Genomic DNA, 24,730 nt, shown 5'->3' on the forward strand with positions numbered 1-24,730 from the left:
TACACGAAAAACGGTTCTAGGAGTGATTCATATGAAATATAGATATAGCTGGTCTAAGTGGAACTATGTACATGTTAAGAAGCATAAAAAACGTGGTACATCACCCAGCAAACTGTCCATTGTATTCTGTGTTTCCCTTCAGATGTGCAGATCTTTCTAATCCCGTCAGTCATCAGAAGAGAGAAAAAAGATGGGATGAAATATACTTTTCGTGAAAGCCGGTATTCACCTTAAATGCACCTTTCAGTTGTCCTTCATGCACCAATTTGTATTGTAGTCCATCGTATGAATTCCATATGATTTTGACGACAACATTGTGTCAAAGAAATTTCCATAAAGTCCTCCTATCCACACCGTCAAATGTTTTCTCATAGTCAAGGAAGTTGATGTATGGTGACGAGTACCATTCAATTGAATGCTCAACAATGACCCATAATGTCGCAACTTCATCAGTACACAACTAATCTTTACTGAATCTGGTCTGTTGATCTCCATGTTTAGCGTCTACTGAATCTATAACTCGGATCAGCAACACTGTTGAAACGTTTTTCCTGGTACTGATAGTAGTGTGATGCCTCTGTAGTTCTCATACTTGCTCAGCTCTCCTTTCTTTGATAGTGTTATATCTAGAACTAGTACTTCTTCACATACCACGTACAACTTGAGCACTTGGACGCCAAAACCCTCCAGTCCCAAGTTAGAAGACAGAAGACAAGTATGAAAGAATCTTATTCCAAACAGTGTCGAATGTGGTACTAAGCACTCAGATATATATAGTTTTTAGTAAAAATTAACTCATTATTACAGTCATCCAACTCTCATGGAGTGGTTCTTATGATCCGTCCGATCGGGAAGCTACACATCTAGATTTTGGAATGTTCTTTCCAAAGATGAATGAATAGAATGTCTTCTGCTCCTTCAGAACTTCTTAAAACTTCCTTGAGTTCGCCGGAGGCCGTCCTTACAGGCATCTTGATAAGATATTTTTTTTCCTAACTGTTGGCAATTGTCTTCACAAATCTTCTTGAATAGAAAGTGGGGCATGTTCGCAATTACTCCTATGTCTGGCTTCAGTGCTTCGACTGGTATATTGTCAGGTCCTGCTACTTTCCCACCCTTAATTTGTCTAATAGCTATGTTGACTCCCTCAATCGTTGGCGGAGTGACAACTATAAGAAAGTCTGTAGGTGCTGCTTCAATGTCCGGTGGATCCAATGGAGCTGGTCTATTCAAGAGTTCCTCGAAGTGTTGCACCCCTCTGTTCCTCTGTCCTTGAATTTCAGTGATTTGTTTGCTTTCTTTATCCTTGACTGGTCTCTCTGTATTTCCCTGCTAGTTTTGTTGTTGTGTCATATGGTTGCATTGAATTGTGATCGTTTCCTTCGTTGTCTAGCCGAATGCTTTGATGATTCTGTATTCATGAGATTCCCATCCTTCATACAAAATGAAGATCCTTCTACTAGCAGGATGAACTGTACATAAATTAAAGTGTTCTCACTTGTAAGCTATATTTGACAAGATTGTTTTTTAAAGGGTTGAGGTTGTTGACCCCATGCTTTACCCCCCCTTTACTCGGGTTGGGATTAGCAGTAACCCTAGAAGGGCAACAGGCGGAGTGGGCAACCAATTTTCGTGACATTGACTACAGAGCTAATGCTCCTTTTAGAGGGAGCCTATGGTTTAGGACGAATTATGACCGATTACATATCCATGTGGAATTATTTAAAAGTAAAGTATGCCTCTGATCAAAACCATAAGTTGCCTTTAGAAGACATTGTGAATACACACCTTCTGAGTCCCATCTGTTTCTTATCCAGTGAATTTTATGGGTGCTATTTTTTGCTTCTAGGAGAAAATTGTAAGTGACCTGGGTCCATTTTAAACCTAGTTTTTCGGTGCTAACACGGAGACTCTTTTAGTTTAAGGTGATCGGTCTTCCCGACATATTCGACATAGTGTGGTCTAGAATTACTCCGTTGATCGTTTTTCTATCAGTGGTGATTATCTGGTCAGTAATTGTTTCAGTTTCGTTTTCCTTTGTCCCTACTGACTTTCTAGAGACTAACGTGAATCACTAATTGACACTACTGTGTTACTTCTTGGTAAAATTAAGTCAAACTCTGACAGAAACAACCTCCATCTGGTCCTAAAGACTTGCCCGTTCAGTTTTATCCTCAACCTTTCCTAGTGTTGTGGTGTTTCTTCTTCCCGTTTTGAAAATTCACTATGCAAAACTTGATGAAGCAGTTACTTTGAAATTGGCTCAAGTTCTTAAGTAATTATTCAGTATTATAATCCGTAGTCAATGAGTTGCGTTTGGTTCATTCCCGAATTCTCTCGCTATAATAGTCCTACGAATCGCTGTTAATTGATCAGGACCCAATCAAGAAGTTGAATTTAAAAAATGGGATATTGTATTACTGTAAAAGGATCAAACATGAATTAAAACATTTAATTCTACAGCAGCAGTTTCAATTGTTTACTGAACTAACTCGTGTGGGCAGTAAACTCTTACTGACAAGAAATCGATGATTTATAGGTGAAGGGTTACTGTCTTTGAGGTACGAGCCACAATATCCACAGAGACGAAACTTATGTATGGTAATTCTACAACTGAAAATTATGATGGACTCAATAGTGAACCGAAATGATGTATCTGATACCTGTGTCAACAATGAAACGAAGCATTAGATGAATATTGTCGTTTTAGAAGAGTTTCATAATCAGTTTGAGGCAGATTTTTACCACCTTGAGATTGAAGCTAATTACGAAAACTAGAAAATGTATCATAAGTTTTCACTGATTACAAGTCAAGCTCATTCAGTACCTCTTAATTAATGCAACCAACTTTAACTCTTCGGAATGATCAATTAGATATTGCTCAAGCTTTCATCTGAGATTCCATGTATTTATTCTACCAGTTGAACGACCACGGAGTTGAATATCCAGCTATTTTCCAAATTGATATTTACACATGTGAAAGTGATGTACTGCAATCCCGATAAAACTTCGGAATAACAAAAGAATTACCATTTCTTACAAACACTACAATTTATACACAAATACAATCTGTTGCAGATTACAAGATTTAGCGACCGAGACGTCTATACTTTATCATATTCATGTATAAACCCGAATGGTTCTGTCTTTTGTTTTCACTAGTTTTATACACTGGTTCCTACATAACTTATATTTAAACTGTTAGACCATTTTGTCTGTGCGAAATGCCGAATCTTACAGTAACGTAAATCAAATTTTAAATTGAGTTATCTATAAAACTAGGATCACAATTTAATTTAATAGCCAAAAAGTAGTAGGATATAGAAAGTAACTTTAAAAGATATATATTCTATAAAGTACATAGTGGGGAAGCAACACTTGGAATAAGTACTTTGGATAAATGAATTGTCATAAGAAATGATTTTTCAGAAAAGTCACACATACATTAGTGATTTTTTTTACTTTGTATCGTTTCCATTAGTCACAGACGCACCAGATGAACCACTATAAACTTGAGACAAACGTTTAATTTCATCAGTATCTATTTTCCGGAAAAGAGGGACTGGCTAGAAAACGAGAAGAAAAGTAACTTTTTTTCAGTTCAATTTCCCTTAGTAATTTAAAAATTCAAAATAAATAATTAGATACATCAAAAATACTTCATGTAATAGTATAAAGAAATGAATATCAGTTGTCTTAGAAGTGCAGTCAGCCAAGATAGATAGGCATCTGATGATTGACAAAATCTCGACTTCCGCCAACGCAAACCAAATATATAGCTAGTAATATAGCTGAAAAATGTTGCTACGATGTAAAATCTGTTGAACCGATATACATTTACCTAATATTTATCTTATAAATCTGAGGTTTTATAACACTCTACACATTCCAATCTTTATTCTGAATTGTATATTTCGCCTTTTCTCATTCGGTTCAATCTTACTCCTACAGCTTTTCCTCTTCCTCTAGCTGACGGGTATTTGCGGTTGATCATATACTACTTATATCTTTTTACAACTCTGAAAATATATATTATACAAATATGACTAACCTTTCCAATATGATGACCATCAGGTAACAACCTCGTCACTGTAAACTCGTTTTTAATAATTTGCACGAAACTCATTTGGGATATTGGAAGATCGCACTGTTCAATCCAGATCTGTTTTCCAATTGTAGGCATGAATGGATAAATCATAGCACCAAGAAGACAAGCAATATTAGCAGCAACGCTTATCACAACACCAGAACGTTCTCTGAAATGTTTTCATATGTGACATAATTTGAAAATAATCCAAAAACGTATATACAGAAGGTAAACGTTGATTATAATTAGAAAGATTCTACTAAACCCTTTAAATAACTACCTCAAACAATAGAAATACTTGAGGATTTATTACAGTTCATATGACGAATACTAACTACTCAAGTGTTAACGTGTGTATGTGAAAAATTGTCCAAGAATAGAAAAAAATTCAGAACTTGATTAAATTTGCAAATCTCATCTAAGAATTTATTGTTATTATTATTATTAGCTTTATTTCACATTAAATTTTTGGTACAATATAGAATTCCCAGCACAAAGTACTTCAACAAGTTTCCGTTTCTTACTTCTTCGTCCTTCCTGACGATAAATATTGAGTGATCGCCAGTTAGAAGTTAGCAGCCCAGTCAATTGACATCTGAATAATGTACATTCTTCTCGCTGCATATTGCCAGAAACCACGATATCTCTGATTGGGCCTTTTGTAACCTTTACAGCGAAAGGTTGTACACTTTTCGGAAACCCACCTGAATAGGTTGTGCGATTAATAGCCATAGTGATTTATTAAAACAAACAAAATTAGATAACTTGTTGAAATATCTAGATGACAGTAACAGGTAGCCCAGATGTTTAAACAGGCCGCCGTGATGTTAAAGTTAAAAATCGAGTGTCTACACACCACCAATTGACATAGCCAATTGAAATATATCGTAGTAAAACCAATAGAATATAGCATCATTGAGAGATGGATAGTGCGAAAACACTTACCAATAAATCAAATGACCGGGAGTTTCCTTAAGGTTGGAATTTTTGATGATAATATACACAATAAATACTTTATGACTATAAAAACGGGAAACTCATTGACATAGTCGTTTTTTTTAAAAAAAAATCTAACGTACTACTACATATGTAAAAGAAGACATACAGCATAAAAACGTTATGGACACTATTCTCCGTTTTGTTATTGAGTACATTAAGTTGGAAGAAAGATAGGGGCGGCCAGACCAAAACGTGGTACAAATCCATGAAGTCACTGACAATTGGACTGAACTATGCTGGTAGGTGTAGACTACCTGGTTGGGATTCGCGAGATGATAGCAATCGATGGTTAGAGACCTTGAATGACATGGCTCAAAATCGTTTGCAATGGCGAAGGTGCATCTATTCTTTGTATTCTCCCAAATTCTAATTTTCTGAATTCTTTATGTCTCTATCTTTTTTCTCTTTCCAAATTTATTTCACTGGATTATACTCCAATAACATCTTCAAACCCTAATCTTTCACATAATGCTTATACTCTTCCTCTACCACTATGGGATTTGAATCGACAACTACATCTCTGTGTTAATGTGGTATGGCAACTCGAACTGATGTACGTACGTAAGAAGTTCTATGTTGTGACTGACTGACTATTGATTACATTATGAGTGAGTTTCCTAGGTATATTCCTGAATTAAACAAGTAATAATCGGTTTACTGACAAATATAAATGTCACTAGAGTAATATGCAATAAAAATATACAGATACTATATCATAGATTCGCTTGCATTTATTGTAATGAATAAACATACCATTTTACAGATAATAATTTTAACGTAAGTTCCAGGCTAACAATCATATAAACAAGTTTAAGGTAACAAAGAGATGAGATTTTGGAAATGCACAGAAAATCGTTGGTCATACAAGTGGTTTTGACTGTTGTTAACTTAAGGCTTTGAATGATAAAACCATGGTGGAACACGTTAAGTAGACTAATAGGTATGTATATGATAAGGATTTCCTCGTGAAAACTTTCAGAATATCGGAGAAAATCTTTTTTACTTTTAATATCACAACTGGTCAACATGTTAATACTAAAGTAAATATGAAGTACTCAGTTCAGTAAAGACATAAACATCTTAGATTCCAAATTGTTTAATTACTGGTAAAAGCTAATTCCTCTCAAATAACTAAATAAAAATTACACTACAAGGGAAGGTAATATCAAAATAATTTAGTTTAATAAAAGATAGGAACCAACTTTGTTTCCGGTTTCTTAACAGCGACCCACGGTTGATTGGCCTGAAAGTAACCATTACCAAGACGAGCAATTGTCAATACATTTCGAATAGCATCTCGAAGATGACATGACTCCATATTGTGTATATAAGTAGCGAAGAGTTTATTAATTCTGGCCAAGAATTCGGTATCAACTGGTTCTAATTTTGTTATTGACGGAATAATCGAATTGAAAAATCGTGACACAAAAGAAAGAGATCTGGCAAGATCAGAATTAGAGGGAAAAAACATATCGACTTAACTAATCAGTAATAAGTGATAGGAAACATTAATTTTATTTCAAAGTGGTTTCATTACTCACATGAGAATTCATACTGATCAGACTATTAAACAAATCAATACTATGAAACAATCATACTCTCTGGTTATCTGGAGTAAAGTACATCGATATGGTACTAGTATGCATTTGGAATTTCGCATTATTGATATTCATAACTGTAATTGATTAGTCACTATCATCATATGTGGATCATGAGTAGGTTGCCGCTAAACAGCATCATAACAAATTACAATATATTTAGTATGTGGAATCCAGCTGAAGTATCGCCGATAGAACAAAACGCACTTCGTGGGTTCGACTTCTAGGCATATCCAAACAGAATAGATTTGTCTGTAAGGGTTGGAATACTTTCGCTGTTGGTGTTAAGAACTGGAATCGATCAATCTCTTATGACATATAACCATCTTGAGAGCGTCCTGGATTCCATCGCTGGACACTATTTCTACTTAAAGATTTTTTTAAAATTCTATCAACACATGACTATTAATAATTTGCTGTCGTCAATATCAGCAACGGCGAACTAAAAAAACGCTTACTAATACTTTTATAATCGTTGAACAAGTTAGTGGCTATCTGGACTGAGTAGCACAGAATATAATGGAGTTAGGCTTTTGAGATGAAAGGTACTAGGTTCGATTCATTGTGTTAGCCACTACAACTATGATACAAATGAATCCAGCTAACGAGTTTAAAGTAGGATGGAACATGCGTTCTGAATTCGACTGCTAACTGCCTACCGAATATAAGATAGATCGACTTGGTATATATATGTAATTATACAATAATACTGCATCAAAATGTACAGTAGGTAAATAAACTAATAAGCAGACGATTATCATTTAACAAATGAAATGTAATACTGAATAATAAGACGTTTTCACATATTCTACGACGGACAGATCGAAACACAACTAAACTATTTCTAAGCCCCCAAATGCCCTGGTACGGCCGAGAATAGGGAGAGTCCTCTCTCTCTCTGCAAATGCTTTCATATGGCCACGCGAATGTATAGCCTCTGCCAGCAAAGTCCTACTCACTGCCTTCTCGCACCACGGGTGTTGTTTACGAAATTGAGAGGACGAAAAGCGAATGTCCGGCGCTTTAAGTGGGTTGGTGGACACGGAAAGTTCACCTAGGAGAGTCGGAAAACCCTCATTCCAAACCAATGGTGCACATGGGCTCCAGGATCCCGAAGGAACAAATGGCGTATAAATCAATCGTTGATCACCGACTACCATGTGACTTCATCTCATCACGATGCTCCACTGCCTTGTGGATCAGATCTTCAGGTCAAAGGCTCTGGGTGTGGTCCCCTAAGAAAACCATCTGCTTCAGTCTGGGCACCTGGGCAGTATCACAGCCCTCACACAAATCAAATCAGATTTGTGAGGCGCATATTTATCTGGTGCTTTTTTGTACCAATATTTATGTGTTTAAATAAATAAATAATAAGAGGAATAAATCTTGATTCAGATAATGTACGTAGTACGCTTGGTAGAAATATCATTAAATTATAAACAAATGATGCTAATATTATATTTACAAATGAAATCATCCCAGATAAAGGCACTATCCTGTAAAAAGATGATTTATAAAATTAGAGAAAACGACGATATTCAGAGACATAAAGATGGAATATGTTAGAAAATTTTAGAGCCTTAAATTGATTACATGCACAGGCACATATATGCATCGGTCCAAGTCGCAATATCTCGTTAGCACAACAAGATGAACACCTAATTCATAAAAGTAGTTAATTTAGTGGTGTTAATATATAAAAGAAAGGTTGTATATCAGAATATATTACAGGAAGGAAGACAGATATGAAGCAATTTTAATCTCAAGGTTTAAGGGAAGATAAAGAGTGTATACACCTACGCCATTGTGATCGATTCTGAGCCATGTCACCTAGAATCTCCGACCATTGGTTACGATAGTCACGCGGACCCCAACCAAGTAGTCTGCATCTACCAACATGGCTAAGACTAGAAGTTAGTGACTTCAAGCACTAATGCCACGTTTTGGTTTGGCCGCCCCTAACAAAAAAATACACTAACTACCATAGATTTAAGTCCAGTAAATAAATACTAAGCTGACAAACGACTCAGTCACAAAACTGGATAGCTTTTTGAATATGGATTAATGCAAACAACAATTTCATCATGATATGAATTTGTTTTAAAAAATCTAGAGTTTGTTATTATCCAACTACCCAATAAAATATGATGCCAACTCTTAAAATAAGCTAGATTAGATACCTTTGAAGAATGAAGTACAATAAAACTACAAAGATGAATTAAGATGAATAATATTTGACAACTTTATTTCATTTAAAATGTAATATGAATATTATCATCATTCCAGTTGAGATGAGTTATTTATTTGATGCTATACAGCAACTTACGTCACCTATGGTGAAGACGAGATATCCGTCTATCAATTAAGGGACGAGTACACTGCTCAGCAGTTCGCTCTGTTTTACTTTACGGCTGCGAAACGTGGCCATTAAGAGTAGAAGATACTCGTAAGCTTCTAGTATTTGACCATAGATGCCTTAGAATTATTGCTCGCATCTGCTGGGATCACTGGCTACGTAATAGTGAGGTCAGACACAGGGTATTAGGGAATGGTGGTAAATCAGTTGATGAGGTTGTTAATCTTCATCGACTGAGATGGTTAGGCCACGTGTTACGTATGCCTGAACACCGATTACCACAACGGGCTATGCTGACTAGTATTGGAGATGGTTGGGAGAGAGTTAGGGGTGGCCAAACCAAAACGTGGCATTAGTGCTTGAAGTCACTAACTTCTAGTCTTAGCCATGTTGGTAGATGCAGACTACTTGGTTGGGGTCCGCGTGACTATCGTAACCAATGGTCGGAGATTCTAGGTGACATGGCTCAGAATCGATCACAATGGCGTAGGTGTATACACTCTTTATCTTCCCTTAAACCTTGAGATTAAAATTGCTTCATATCTGTCTTCCTTCCTGTAATATATTCTGATATACAACCTTTCTTTTATATATTAACACCACTAAATTAACTACTTTTATGAATTAGGTGTTCATCTTGTTGTGCTAACGAGATATTGCGACTTGGACCGATGCATATATGTGCCTGGTCCTACGTTGTAGCTGACTGAGTGACTCATACAAAATAAAATTAATAATCTGTTAGAATTCCACGAGATTTGAATTATTCTAAACTACTATAGTAAATCGTCATGGTTTCACAAGTTTTATTTATTATTTATTTAAATACATAAATATTGGTACAAAAAAGCACCAGATAAATATGCGCCTCACAAATCTGATTTGATTTGTGTGAGGGCTGTGATACTGCCCAGGTGCCCAGACTGAAGCAGATGGTTTTCTTAGGGGACCACACCCAGAGCCTTTGACCTGAAGATCTGATCCACAAGGCAGTGGAGCATCGTGATGAGATGAAGTCACATGGTAGTCGGTGATCAACGATTGATTTATACGCCATTTGTTCCTTCGGGATCCTGGAGCCCATGTGCACCATTGGTTTGGAATGAGGGTTTTCCGACTCTCCTAGGTGAACTTTCCGTGTCCACCAACCCACTTAAAGCGCCGGACATTCGCTTTTCGTCCTCTCAATTTCGTAAACAACACCCGTGGTGCGAGAAGGCAGTGAGTAGGACTTTGCTGGCAGAGGCTATACATTCGCGTGGCCATATGGAAGCATTTGCAGAGAGAGAGAGGACTCTCCCCACTCTCGGCCGTACCAAGGCATTTGGGGGCGATTTAACAAATAGCTCGTGTTTTTATTAAAAAACTATCATAACAACTGTGATACATTAGACAGGTTATTGTCCTTAATTTCTTACTATCTTTACAGTAAATATATATTTTTATAATACTTACAATAACAATTTTCAGTGAATCAGTACCACTACAAAATGGTCACTTCAATATAAAAGCCAGGAACTGATATACTTTAAATTTTAAGCAAAAACGTCAGAATGTTTGGTAAATTAGGTTGCTAATAAAGGCTAACCGGAATCCTTAAACGTGCGCTTATACTGAGATAAGGAATAAAATAAATAAATACGAAAATTTCCCTGAAAAAGCTTGGACCAGATTGCCAGGAGAAACGTTGGATTTACTTAAAATTCATTCTCTGAGATTTTACAAATATATTATTCCTATTCAATTTCTTACATCAACTCGGCGCCCAAATACTGTGAAACTACTCGCTCTAATTTAGACGAAAGTTTTTATAAATACAAAAATTATTCTGACTTTTATTAAAAAAAACTTTTTATTAATACAAGCGTTTGACAATAAGTGTTTGGGAACACGGTGACGATAATATGATTCGTAGCATCATCTGAGAACACTAGCTTTAGTAGCTTGGATATGCCTTTCGAATGTCATATCTCAACAGTATCTATAATGAACATTATTTGTCGACGCTGAGACTATGTGGAGAATGAGTAGTGATTAGTTTATGACAATAGGCTATATGCCATTGGGATGGATCGGTTCATCATGACTATTTGGTTACGGTTCTAGAGATTGAACAACTCAGTCGGTGGCTAGAAACGTTATCAGATATGACTCAGAATATAAGCCAATAGCGATCACGGTGCAATTTTCTATTCCATTCTTTACAAAATTGAGACTACCCCTCTTGACTGAAAAAAAGTTTTTATTGGCTCTTTTTTCAACTGAACTAGCTATTTTTCCAAATAATATTCTGGTTTACCTATTCATAAATTGTGCTGCTCTCCACTCATCTATTACTACTTCATTTATATTGTGCATTTTTGGTATCCTATTGTACTGGAATTTATAAGATATGATTAAATTAATAAACAAACAATGAATAAGTAACGAAAGGGAAGTAAGTATTTATTGATTTGTACTGCGAGCGTGATAATGAACAAGGTGCCAGTCTACTATTTTTGATCCACCATACCCAGAACATTTGTACGCTTGGTTTTGTCATGTGAACAAGCGTGACAGAATCGAAAGTCAGATATTTAACTATGTGGTTACCAATAGTGTCGTCATTTACACAGAATCTCATATTCTTCAGAACGACAGAAAAATGTTACGACCATTATGCAATCAGGTCTGTGCATTTTTATTCAAAATGTAGAAGAACGATATCAGTTACTAAAGTTAGAGCGACTTTTTCATCAAGCACTGGCCTTAAGTAAAGAGAACTGCGAAAAAAGTAAGGAAGCACTAGGTAACTAATTCGCCCAGTTAATATTAATGTTAAATCTTTATATTTCTCATCTTAATTTCTTTGCTAGTGGGTTATTTTTGTATGTTACATTACATTATACCCCTTGTTAAAATTCAGGAACTAAATTTCAGTTTGGTTGTTGAGTTTTATTACTGACCGTTTACATGAACTCGTCATATTCTATTTATTTATCATCACATAGTGACAAAATTCTTGAATCTTTGTTTAAGTATACAAGTTTCCAATTTTTGTATTCTTCGTTACCGTTTCGACTAATGACAGTAATTGTGGATTTTGATACAGATACGAGCTTTTACTTAGATTACAGAAGTATTATACTTTATATTACATACATTGATGCGTACAAACTCTATATACACATCTAAAACTTAGAACCACATTATGGATAAATTCTTTTCTTTCGAATCCCGAAGATTCTCGCGTAACCTATTTGTTCATTCAGATCCTTCAATATATTTAATAATTGATCTTGGATAAAAACTATTCTCAAGTTGGACTATTTTCACAAACCCACTAATTCAACCAATAAAAATATTTTTATAGTTGAAATTATGAGTCAATTGAAGCTAGACCACCAGGGAAAACCTGGAAGCACTGAACGGCCGTTTCGTCCCATTATGGGACTCCTCAGCAGTGCGCACCCCACGATCCCGCACTCGCGAGATTCCAACCCGGGACATACCAGTCTCGCGCCAGAGCACTTAACCGATAGACCACTGAGCCAGGATTCAACGGTGTGAATGCGCACTGCTGAGGAGTCCAATAATAGGACGAAACAGCCTTCCAGTGCTTCCAGGTTTTCCATGGTGGTCTATCTTCAATTGACTCATGATTTCAACTATGAAAATACTGAAATCTCCATAAAAACCCCTTCTGAAATAAAAATATATAAAATATAACTAACTTGTGATTCAGGTCTCCGATACAGTAAATAAAATCGCCAAACATCTGATATAACACCTGATTTCATTGCATCATCACCAAATACACCAATTCCACGACTTTTTGAAAATTTGGTATTTTCATAGTTCATATACTCTGAGTGAAAAAACAACGAAAAAATAGTAGTACAATAAGTTATAATGAGTTATTTGTCAATAAAACAGTCATCATTAATGTAACCCAATTTAATTAGTTTTAATATAATACAGATTATCAAGGAGTATAGGTTTACGTAGTTGATTTCGAGTTTTAGTGTTATGTGAGAAAACTAGTAATTAAAAACATGAAGTTCAGCGAAAGGATCTCTTTTCAATGAATTTATTATCAAGCTGTTACCATGGCCTTAATATTATTATTGCTATTATTATTACTGCATTCCCCTTTACTTATGTCTTATATTCTCAGAAAGGGTTTTTGTGGAGATTTAGTATTTGCATAGTTGAAAGCATGAGTCAATGGAATCTAGACCATCAAGGAAAACCTGGAAGCACTGGACGGCCAACTCGTCCTATTGTGGGACTCCTCAGCAGTGCGCATCCACGACCTCGTCTCGCGAGATTCGAACCCAGGACCTACCAGTCGCGCGTCAGAGCACTTAACTGACAGACCATTGAGCCGGCATCCGATGGTGTTTATGTCTAACATCAACCAATCCATGAAGTTGAGTAACCGTTCACCAATTGTCTTCAGTGAGTTCCTATCTCACAACAGACGTGTTTGAACTCCACTGGTCACTGCTTCTCACGAGAACTCCTGGATTTACCTCTCGAAGTCAGTCACTAGTGAGCATATGATTATTATTATCAGAATAGTTTTTTGTGGAAATGTAGTATTTGCATAGTTGAAAGCATGAGTCAATTGAGGAGTACCACAATAGGACGAAATGGCCGTCCAGTGCTTCCAGGTTTTTCCTGGTGGTCTAGCTTCAGTTAACTCACCCTTTCAACCAAGAAAAAAGTTGTAAATATCAGTTATGAAATTCTGTAAAAGTTTCAATGAATTTATATAAACAATCAAAAACTGACTGTATAGTGTTGCTTTTAATGCCTAGCTATAGTGATTTATATTACTTCAGGTGATATGACACTTGTACAGATGCATTTATGCTATCGAATCTTTAAATATGTTCAATTCAGATATTTTACTATTTCAAACATTTCATCTTTCGATTATATATGCTCCTTATTAACTAGTGATGTGTCAATGGAAGTATGGTGTGATTGGTCAATGATCACAGACAGATATATCTTAACTATACTAAATAAAAGAGATACTGTAACTTTGATTCAACCTGTGTTGATTGCTTGTACCTTTATGTCAATAAACTATTGACTGGTCTAATCTGATCCTCAATCATTGGTCTGAGTTACGTGGTCAAGTATCTAGTTAACTTTTGAGTGCAATTGTTTTGCGTACTGTCTAATATTGAAATCTCTAATTATTACGTTTCAACCACTAGATTTTCCATGTTTAATTTCCACTGTCACTAATACAATCATTATTTCAATTATTTCATCTTTTATCTTACATATTAATTCCATTTTACTGTGTGGATATGTGAATTGTAGCAACTTGATCTCATGAACATTTGTGCTAGATACTACGTTTTAACTGAAAAATAATTCCATTCCCAAGCTGTTTACAAATAACATTTAAAGCTTTTATTAAGGCAACGAGAATGATATACAGATATTCGTCTTTCTTTTTGAAATAGACAGGAATCATTTTGATAAGATGAATACTAGAATACATCAATCAGGGAGAGAGAAAATAGTCATCAGACATAACTATCATGTCACTAATACGCCTTAGTCAGCATAGGTGCAAATCAACTCAAAGTTATGACAATTTTAGAATACTGGTTGTATACTTAAAAGCCACTAAAGTACTGAGTTTAATCGGGACCAGATAAGTATCAATCAAAAACAGATGATTAAAAATGGAATAATAATGAGTTTTACCAGTAGAAAGTAGATGTTTTACAAGAGTATAACCAGCATCAGCTGCTAATAAACATGCAGGGAATACAATAGCATGAAATGGAACATTATCTTTTGCCATAAATTGGAATAATTCAATTTCATTATTATCAGATGGTTGCCACCATTGTTTCCAGTGTTTTGTGTAATTTGCCGTAATCGACATATAACCAATAGTTGCATCGAACCAAACATAAAACACCTTGAACATAATGAAGGATTTATAAATTCAAGATGAGGTGAACAATTCATAAAACACATTTAAGAATAATTAAGATAAATAAAAGTGACTGGAAATGAGCCGAAATGTTTATAAATTTAATAGAAGATATCAATAGTGAAGTGTAATGAAGACTTGTAATAAATGGAATAATATGATAAACTATGATAAATTAGACTTTTCTTAATAATTAGTAACGATAAGTCAGAATTGTTTTTTAAGTGGCAAGCCTAAATAATTTATTTTCATCAGAATGTTTTGGTATTTGAAAAAGTTTAGAGTTGTTGCAAACATTATACAATATAATCTGTCTTCTGCTAATCATTACTTACTTACTTACTTACGCCTGTTACTCCCAATGGAGCATAGGCCGCCGACCAGCTTTCTCCAACCCACTCTGTCCTGGGCCTTCTTTTCTAGTTCTATTCATTTTTTGTTCATTCTTCTCATGTCTGTCTCTATTTCTCGGCGTAGTGTGTTCTTTGGTCTTCCTCTTCTCCTTTCGCCTTCAGGACTCCATGTGAGGGCTTGCCTTGTGATGCAGTTGCATGCTTTCCTCAATGTGTATCCTATCCACTTCCAGCGCTTCTTCCTGATTTCTTCTTCCACTGGATGGAATCTGGTTTGTTCTCTCCCACAGTAGCTTGTTGCTGATAGTGTTTGGCCAACGGATCTGAAGTATCTTGCGTAGGCAACTGTTGATAAACACCTTTATCTTCTGGATGATGGCTTTCGTAGTTCTCCACGTCTCCGCCCCATACAGTAGAACTGTCTTGATATTTGTATTGAAAATTCTGATCTTGGTGTTGGCTGACAATTGTTTTGAGTTCCATATGTTCTTCAGTTGTAAATATGCTGCTCTTGCTTTGCTGGTCCGCACCCTCACATCCTGCTAATCATTACTACTGAGTAATTCATGTACCAAGTAAATGTATATGTATTTCACTCTGAGGCAATATTATACGGCTCCTAGAACTGAAGTAAGTAGAAAGAAGTTTAAGCTTTCGACTAAATGGTTGTAAGTCAACTGACTTAATCATCAAGTTACCCACTCTTTACTTTTTCTTGTTGGAAGGAAACATATGAAGTTGTCGTTAAGCTGTAACACAATGATTTAAAGTTGGATGCCCAAAAGACTGAATTGGTAACTTGTTCAACAATTACTACTTATATATTTATGATGATTATTATCACTAAAACTAATGACAAATATCACAAGTCGTATGTTGAAAAAAAAACAGTGATATCACAAGTCATGAATTTTAAGAAAATTTTTAATTTTAGAAACCTACCATAACCAGCTAGTAGATGATAGTTATACCATAACTTTATATTATTCACCGCTTAAACAATCTTTAAAGCACTGTAGGGAATGCATGAACCACATGACCTTTGAATTCTACAATTTAAACTCTTGCAGTTTCATACCGAAATCTCTCCTCAATTTAGGGCATATAATATTAAACTTTAAAATATTTTCTCTTTCATAAGTTAACTGGATGATAACAAAGAATGAGATAGTAACATATTGACAACAACAAAAAAACAACGTTAATGAAAATAATATTGCGTAATCATCAAAAAAGGTAACAGTATGTACGTATATACAAACAGTTAGTTACCTTATCTTTATAAGCTTCCAATGGAACCGGTACACCCCAATGCAAATCACGTGTAATACACCTTGGCTTTAAACCATCTCTCAACCATGAACTTGATATAGTACAAGCATTTGAGGTCCACACACAAGAGGAATCGTTAATACGTTGTTCAACGAATGTGTTCAACTTGTTTTCAATCTAAAATAGTAATTGGCCAGTTAATTAATATAACTCAGTAAGTAGAGAGGTAAAGAGCTAACAAAGTTATTCTCTAATTCACTACTTATAAGCAACGTAAAAATGTGACACCTATGTGCACCGGTTCAAGTTGTTACATCAAATCAGCACAGCAAGATAATATTATTAACACATATAACATAGTAGAAATAGTAACAGTATAAGTGGTGGTAGAAAAGATCAAGTAGAGACAACATGATTTAAGAATGAATTCCACGGGTCAAAAGTATAAGACAATTTTAAATAAAGAAAAGGGATAAATTGATCTGCGCCACTGGAAACGATTCTGGACCACATCACCTAACGTCTCCAACGATTGGTTACGCTAATAGCACGAACCCTAACCAATTAGTCTGTAAATGAAAGTAAGCCCCGAATTACGAGGAGTAGAGTTCTATTGAATGCTTTCAGCACTGCTAAACAACCACACGCAGAATATTAGGATATATAACATAAGCGATTAGAAATTATTATATAAGATTAGTGTAAACTATATGAACGTTAGCATCTAAAATAAACGCCTTTTTTAAATCAGAAGTAATAACGTTACCTTTGGAAGATCAAGAAACAAATGGCGTGAAGAACGCACCACAGGTTTTTGAGAACACATCTTACAACGTGGTTCGATTAATTCGACAGCATTCATAAGACGCCCACATTTATCACATTGATCACCTCGTGCGTCATGGTATTTACACAAAGGGCAAACTCCTTCAACAAAACGATCTGCAAGAAATCTTTAGAGTAAAATTAAAATTATTATGTTAACAGTTTACTGTATAATGGATTAATCTAACAGTAATTCAAGAATACATATTTGCGGTTAATTATATAGATCGGAAAAAACCTTGGTTGATAGACTTGCTGTTATTGAGAAAAAAATGGATTGACTGGTTTTCAATCAGTCACCCATATCTTACCGGATCGGTACTCTAATAAGTGAGGTATGGGATTTAACTGTTAACCAGGTTAGAATTGAGATTCAACCATTTGGTGTTTTGCATAACTAACCGCATTCGATAGTATACTAGCTCCCGAGTTATAATGCAGTGAAGAGGTAGCTTAATGGTCGTGAAGCACTTAATTCCAATTACCGAGTTGCACAAGTTCAAAAACCCACACCACCTACTTCAGTTTTGGGAAATGTGTGGTATCACTTATGAGATTCATTGGAATAAATAAATAAATAAATAAAATAAAAACAGAAGACTTTGCTTTCCAAAATATTAATGTAGGAATACATTTAAGCAATAAATTATTATAATTACTTACACCAGTTACCCCTCGTCGAAGAGTGTAATGGCTTAACTTTGTTTGTTAATCACCCTGATAACCGTTATTATATAAATCCCAACGGTGTATGAATTCAGAAGGTAACAAGAAGTGGTGACTACAGTTTATTATTGGATATCAAAGATAACAAAGTTACAAGCACATGGAGAGAATTGGAGCAGAGAGGCTAATGTGTGTGTGCGAGAGAATACAGAGGCGTAATTTATAGTCAAATCGAAGCGAGGCACGACAAAGACCAAACGAGTCGAAGCGAAATAAGGTAATGCAAGGCAAGGCGAATCGAAGGCAATGAATAAGATTCAAGGATATATGTTTATACAGGCATGATAGTGATCATAATAATACAACGAAATAGACAAATTGTTACTGTTCGAACAACTCTCTGTTAAATAAGTTAATTGAATGGCTTGACAAAACCGCTTGTATTCTTTGTATTTGACTGGTCGCTTTGGTTCACCAGACTTCCCTGCAAGTTTCTTCGTTGTATCACATACTTATCTCATATTTCCTTTTCTTGCATCTTTTTCTGCTGCCATTGCTAGGTCTTCAACATAGTTTTGCTTGTCGGCTCTAATGCCCGTCTTCACTTGTTTGTTTTCTTCTGTGTATTCGGTCTGTGATCTTGTTCGACTGTTGTTAGTGGCTGTATTCTTGTTCTCCCTTTCTTGAATCCTATCCAGGGTTTCCACAGAAATCTCCCAACACGTTGAAGTTAGTGCTTCTATGATCCAGATACGTGAAACTATCCACCTCTTCCAGAGTTTCTCCATTAAGTGTGGTTGGGTTGGTGTTCTCCGTGTTGTATTTGAGGATCGTGCTTCTTCACTTGTGTATATTGAGGCCTACGGATGCAGAGGCTGCTGCTACACTAGTTGTCTTCACCCGCATTGGTTGATATGAATGGGATTGAAGGGCCAGGTCATCTGCGAAGTCCAAATCTTTTTTAATTGATTCCGAGCTTTTCATTGTATTTCGTGCCTCTCCTCAGATGTAGAAGTCTTCATAATCCAGTCGACCACCGGAAGAAAGAGGAAGGGGGAGAGTAGACAACCTTGTCTGACTCCGCTCCTTACTTGGAATGTGTTTGTCAGCTGTCCTCCATCCACCACTTTGCACTGTAGTCCGTCGTATGAATTCCGTACGAAAAAATTGACGATCTTCTCAGGAACTCCATAGTGTCGAAGAAGTTTCCATAATGCTCTCCGGTCCACACTGTCAAACGCCTTCTCATAGTCAACGTACTTGATATATAGTGGCGAATTCCACTCAACTGATTGTTCAACGATGACCCGTAGTATCTCAATTTGGTCTGTGAACGACCGATCCTTACGGAATCCAGCTTGTTGATCTCGAAGTCGAGCGTCTACTGCGTCTTTCATCCTGTTCAGCAACACTCTGTTGAAAACTTTTCCTGGAACTGAAAATAGTGTGATGCCTCTGTAATTCTCACATTTGCTCAGATCTCCTTTCTTTCGTATCTTGATGAGATGTCCTTCTTTCCAGTCTGCTTGTCGGCACTTGTTCGTCCTCTCAAATCTTCCTATGAAGGATGTGGAGCATGTTTGTAGTTAGTGCTATGTCTAACCTCAGTGCTTCGACTAGTATATTGTCAGGCGCTGCTGCTTTCCCACTCTTGATTTGTCTGATGGCCATCCTGATTTTTACACTGTCGTTGCTAGCTCTTCCATGTATTTCTGCTTGTCGGCTCTAATGCTCTTCTTCACTTGCTTGTTTGCTTCTGTGTATTCAGCTTGTGCCTTGACTTCCTCTGTTTTCGTTCGGGTGTTATTAATTGCTGTCTTCTTGTTCTAACTCTCTTCAATCTTGTCCAGGGTTTCCATAGAGATCCATTCCTTATGACGATGTTTGTTGCGGCCCAGAACCTCCTGACACATTGAAGCTAATGCTTCTTTGGTCCCTTTCCAATTGTCCTCCATAGCAGTTTGTTCTTCTTTGAGTAGATCTAGTAAGGCCTGGAACCTGTTGTTGAGAGTTATTTTGAATTCGTTGAGTGTCAGTGTCTCGAAGGAAGGCTGTATTAAACCTTTGTAATGCTGTTTTTCCAGTTGTCTAGTGCTTCCTTAGCTTCAATTCCATCTTGGCAACGACCACGTGGTGATCTGAAGCTATGTCTGCTCCTCTCTTTGTTCTTACGTCCTCCATGGATTTTCTGAGTATTTTAGTGATTCAAATGTGATCGATCTGATTCTCTATAGTGTGATCCGATGAGACCTATATAGCTTTGTGTATGTGTTTGTGGGCGAATATAGTACCACTTATAACCTTTTTGTTGAACGCACATAAATTTGCAGATCTCTCACCATTCTCGTTCTTCTAGTCAGTCTATGTTGTCCCATGATATCTTCATACCCAGTGTTGTCTCCTATCAGAATGGTCAGGTCCTTTTCCGGACACTTCTCTACGACCAACTGCAGCCTCTCATAATATTGATCTTTATCGTCTTCGTTGCTAGGATTGGTAGGCGTTTAACACTGGATAACATTCATTATAATTCCCTTCTTTGTTTTGAAGAATGCTTTGATGATTTTCTATTCGTGAGATTCCCATCCTATAAGTGATTTATGTGATTATTTGGACAGAATTAGTGCAACTCTCTGAGTGTACGAAGCACTTTCTTCCTCATGACTAGAGTACAATAGCATCTCTCCTGAATCCATCCTTTTATATCCAGTTTGGGTCCAATGGGTTTCACTGATTTCCAGAACCGTCAAGTTGTATCTCCTCATTTCTGTAGCTATTTGATCGATCCTCCTGGTCTCGCGAATTTTCAGGACACCCCAAGTAATTATGTAATTGTTGCCCTGGTTATTAGAAGGGGGATAGGTTTCGTGACTTCCGCAGAATCTTGGCCTTCAACATGAGGCATCATGATTCTTCTATATGAAGATATGAAGATCCTTCGCCCCCAAATGCCCTGGTACGGCCGAGAGTGGGCAGAGTTCGCTCTCCCTCTCGAAATGCTCTCACATGGCCGCGCGTATATAGCCCCTGCCAGGGAAGTCCTACTCACTGCCTTCTCGCACCACGGGTGTTGTTCACAAAAGTGAGAGGACGAAAAGCGAATGTCCGGCGCTATAACCGGGTTGGTGGATATGAAGGATCCACCTAGATGAGTTGGAAAACCCTCATTCCAAACCAATGGTGCACATGGGCTCCAGGATCCTGAAGGAACAAATGGTGAATGAACCAGTTATTGGTCACCGGCTACCATGGGACTGCATCTCCTCACGATGCTCCACTGCCTTGTGGACTAGACTTTTAGGTTAAAGGCTCCGGGTGTGGCCCCCTAAGAAAACCACCTGCTTCGGTTTGGGCACCCGGGCAGTATCACAGCCCTCTCGCAAACAAATGAAATGGAACATTCAACTGACAATTATATTCTTGTTCATACTAGAAAAAAATCAACTTGCATTATTACTATTATTATCATTATTATTATTGTTATTGTTATTGTTATTATTTACCATATCGCTAATTCACCCCCTTTTATCCCCAATTTGTGTAACCTTACTTTTCAACTTATGCAGCAGCTCGCTCTTGGTGGAAAATCTGTCCTATCTAAACGATCTCCAGTCACTGTCTGGTTGAAAGTGAACGCTTCCACCGATTATGAATACTGAAGCAGTCTTTCTGAAACCACGTACGCCGTTCAAGCTGGCTTCCTTCAACGTTCGCACACTAATGCAGATCAGGCAACAGATAGGGCTGGCTATGTCTTTGGAAGGTCTTAATGTTGATGTTTGTTGTCTATCTGAGACCCATATTCAAGACTCTAGTGAAGTACTACAAATTCGTTCTCCATCTGTCGCCTCGAAAAGCTTGTTTCACGTGCGCTTATCCGGGGACTCTGTGGCATCTTCGTCTGGTCTTGCTGGCGTTGGTGTCGCACCAAGCGCTAGAGCTGAGGCAGCACTAATCGATTGGATCCCCATTAACAGTCGGTTATGTGCTGTTAGATTAGAAAGTTCCATCAAAGTGAGAAGAAACCGGCGTGAGAAACGGTGTCTTTTTGTCATCTCCGCCTATGCCCCGACAGATTGCAGCCCGGATGCAATCAAGGATGAGTTTTACCATCAGTAAACAGTTCTTCTCCAGAAGGCGCGTTCGACAGATATTGTAGTACTAGACGGAGACTTGAATGCACAGGTTGGGCGTCTAGGCACAGAAGAGAGTCGTTTAGGTGGCCGATGGGGACTTGTTGGTCGCAGGACAGATAACGGGGACCGTTTGCTGCAACTGTGCACAGACCACAACCTGTTTCTGGCCAGCACTAACTTCCGGCACAGTCATCGCCGGTGTGCCACCTGGCGTCCTCCCTCTGCATCCCAAGCCTGGACTCAGATTGATCACATCGCGATCAGCTACCGCTGGCGTGGTTATGTACAAGACTGCCGCTCCTTTTGGAGTACCTATCTGGAGTCTGATCATGCCCTGGTCTGCGCCAATCTCACCTTACTTTTCAGTGGCCGAAGGATTGACCGCCATCAACGGATCGATGTTAGTAAACTGGCTGCAACTTCTGTTGCAAGTAAGTATCGAGCGGAGCTAGCTTCTAGGCTAGCTACCATCCCAACGAAAAGTATAGATGAGCATTGGTTGCATCTTCACGACGCCATGAAAATGGCGAGTAAAGCCGCTTGCGGCTTCGCGAAACGTCCCGCTTACAAGCACTGGGTTTCTTCTGGCTCCTTACTATTGGCTTCTATCATTCTTCGTAGGTTGTTTAAAACCCGAGAACGATTGACTCGCGAGGAGCAGTCTGGTTTTCGTTCTGGTCGGAGATGCAATGATCACATCATCACCCTCCGCCAAATGTTAGAACACCGTCATACTTATCGCAGGCCAACAATCGTAGTGTTTCTTGATATCAGGGTTGCCTTCGATTCGTTGGACAGGACTGTTCTCTCGGATTGTCTATTGAAGAAGGGTGTGCCTGAGAAGTTCATTAACATCTTAAAGGCCCTGTATACGAACACCTCAGGCAGAGTGAGGGCATACAACCACCTTTCTCCCTTGTTCCATTCGAGCAGTGGCGTTAGGCAGGGTTGCCCGATCTCACCATTCCTCTTCAACTTTGCCATCGACGACATCCTGGAAACAGCTCTGATGGATGTAAGTAATGGCGGTGTGGATATGTTGCCTGGAGAACGACTTCTCGACCTCGAGTATGCGGATGATATTGTCTTACTGTGCGATAATGCCCAAGGCATGCAATCCGCACTTAATCAGTTGGCAATCAGTGTCCGCAGGTACGGCATGTGCTTTGCACCCTCCAAGTGCAAGGTACTCCTACAAGACTGGCAGGATTCTCATCCTGTACTCACCCTAGATGGTGAGCAGATTGAAGTAGTTGAGAAGTTCGTGTATCTAGGTAGCTATATAAGTGCTGGTGGTGGCATGAGTGATGAGATTGATGCACGTATAATGAAAGCCAGAGCGGCTTATGACAATCTGGGCCATCTTTGGCGCCTTCGTGATGTTAGTCTGGCTGTAAAAGGTCGGATCTACAACGCGTCGGTGAGAGCAGTTTTGCTCTATGCTTGTGAAACCTGGCCTCTCCGAGTTGAGGATTTTAGACGACTCTCTGTGTTCGATCATCGTTGTCTCCGAAGGATTGCTGACATACAGTGGTAACACCATGTTAGTAATGCAGAGGTTCGACATCGTGTGTTCGGGCGCAGAGACGATAATTCAATTGGTGTCACCATCTTAAAACACCGACTTCGGTGGCTTGGACATGTTTTACGAATGTCGTCCCAGAGACTTCCACGTCCTGCATTATTTGCCGACTCTGGGACTGGTTGGAAAAAGCGGAGAGGAGGTCAGTGTATGACATGGTGTCGTGGCATGAAAGAAAGCTGGAAAGGGCTAGCTTCTGTTGGTCCTTCACGACTCCCTGGCTGGGGTCCGAGAGATGGTGCAACACAGTGGCTAGAGACGTTATCAGATATGGCTCAGAATAGAAGCCAGTGGCGATCCTGCTGTAACCTTCTACTTTCTTCATAAAGAGCGGCTATAACTTTCCTGAGAGTGCTCTTCTGGTTGTACATTTCAGTTCCCCCCATCATTACTCTTCTTCTTTTCTTTTTTTCCTTCCTTTAAATATACGCATCTTCTTCCTTCTCCTCCCATTCTCATTATTTTGTGTGGCGCATATGTTTCCGGTGCCCTTTGTACCAATATATATGTGATTAAATAAATAAATAAATAAATGAAGATCCTTCAACTAGCAAGATGGACTTTACATGGTCTAAAGTGTTCCTACCCGTAAGTTATATTTGGCAAGGTTGTTTTCTAAGGGATGAGGTTGTTGACCCTATGTCTAATCCTCCTCCTTTACGCGGGCTTGAGACCGGCAGTAGCCCTAGAAGGACTACAGGTAAGTTTCATAGTAAATATCAATTAACTTCGATTAAATGTCATATTTAATGAGATAAACTCAGGGACAACAGTCAACTCTCAGCACATACAAGCTCAAAAATGACCATTTTGGTCAGACAGATGCAAAATGTATGAACTAATGAGAAAACAGTTAAAACAATGGAATACAACATACAAATTATATCATAACAAACTGACTACTTATGA

General features: G+C 37.8%; 1 protein-coding gene across 1 annotated transcript in view; it reads right to left on the reverse strand.

The window, feature by feature from the left end:
* Positions 1–3,322: 3,322 nt before the first annotated feature.
* The window catches only part of Smp_040770 (putative methionine-tRNA synthetase), a gene marked incomplete at its 5' end in the record, with an annotated part of 29,942 nt that continues 8,534 nt past the window's right edge, over positions 3,323–24,730 (reverse strand). Inside the window, 7 exons of the mRNA XM_018799595.1 lie at positions 3,323–3,566; positions 4,052–4,256; positions 6,289–6,525; positions 12,776–12,887; positions 14,753–14,972; positions 16,613–16,789; positions 17,379–17,565. Of these exons, the coding sequence (XP_018651369.1) occupies positions 3,459–3,566; positions 4,052–4,256; positions 6,289–6,525; positions 12,776–12,887; positions 14,753–14,972; positions 16,613–16,789; positions 17,379–17,565 (1,246 nt within the window). The 3' untranslated portion in view covers positions 3,323–3,458. The remainder of the gene's footprint in view (positions 3,567–4,051; positions 4,257–6,288; positions 6,526–12,775; positions 12,888–14,752; positions 14,973–16,612; positions 16,790–17,378; positions 17,566–24,730) is intronic.

Source organism: Schistosoma mansoni, chromosome 3, assembly GCF_000237925.1.
Source record: "Schistosoma mansoni strain Puerto Rico chromosome 3, complete genome".
NCBI classification, from domain to species: domain Eukaryota; kingdom Metazoa; phylum Platyhelminthes; class Trematoda; order Strigeidida; family Schistosomatidae; genus Schistosoma; species Schistosoma mansoni.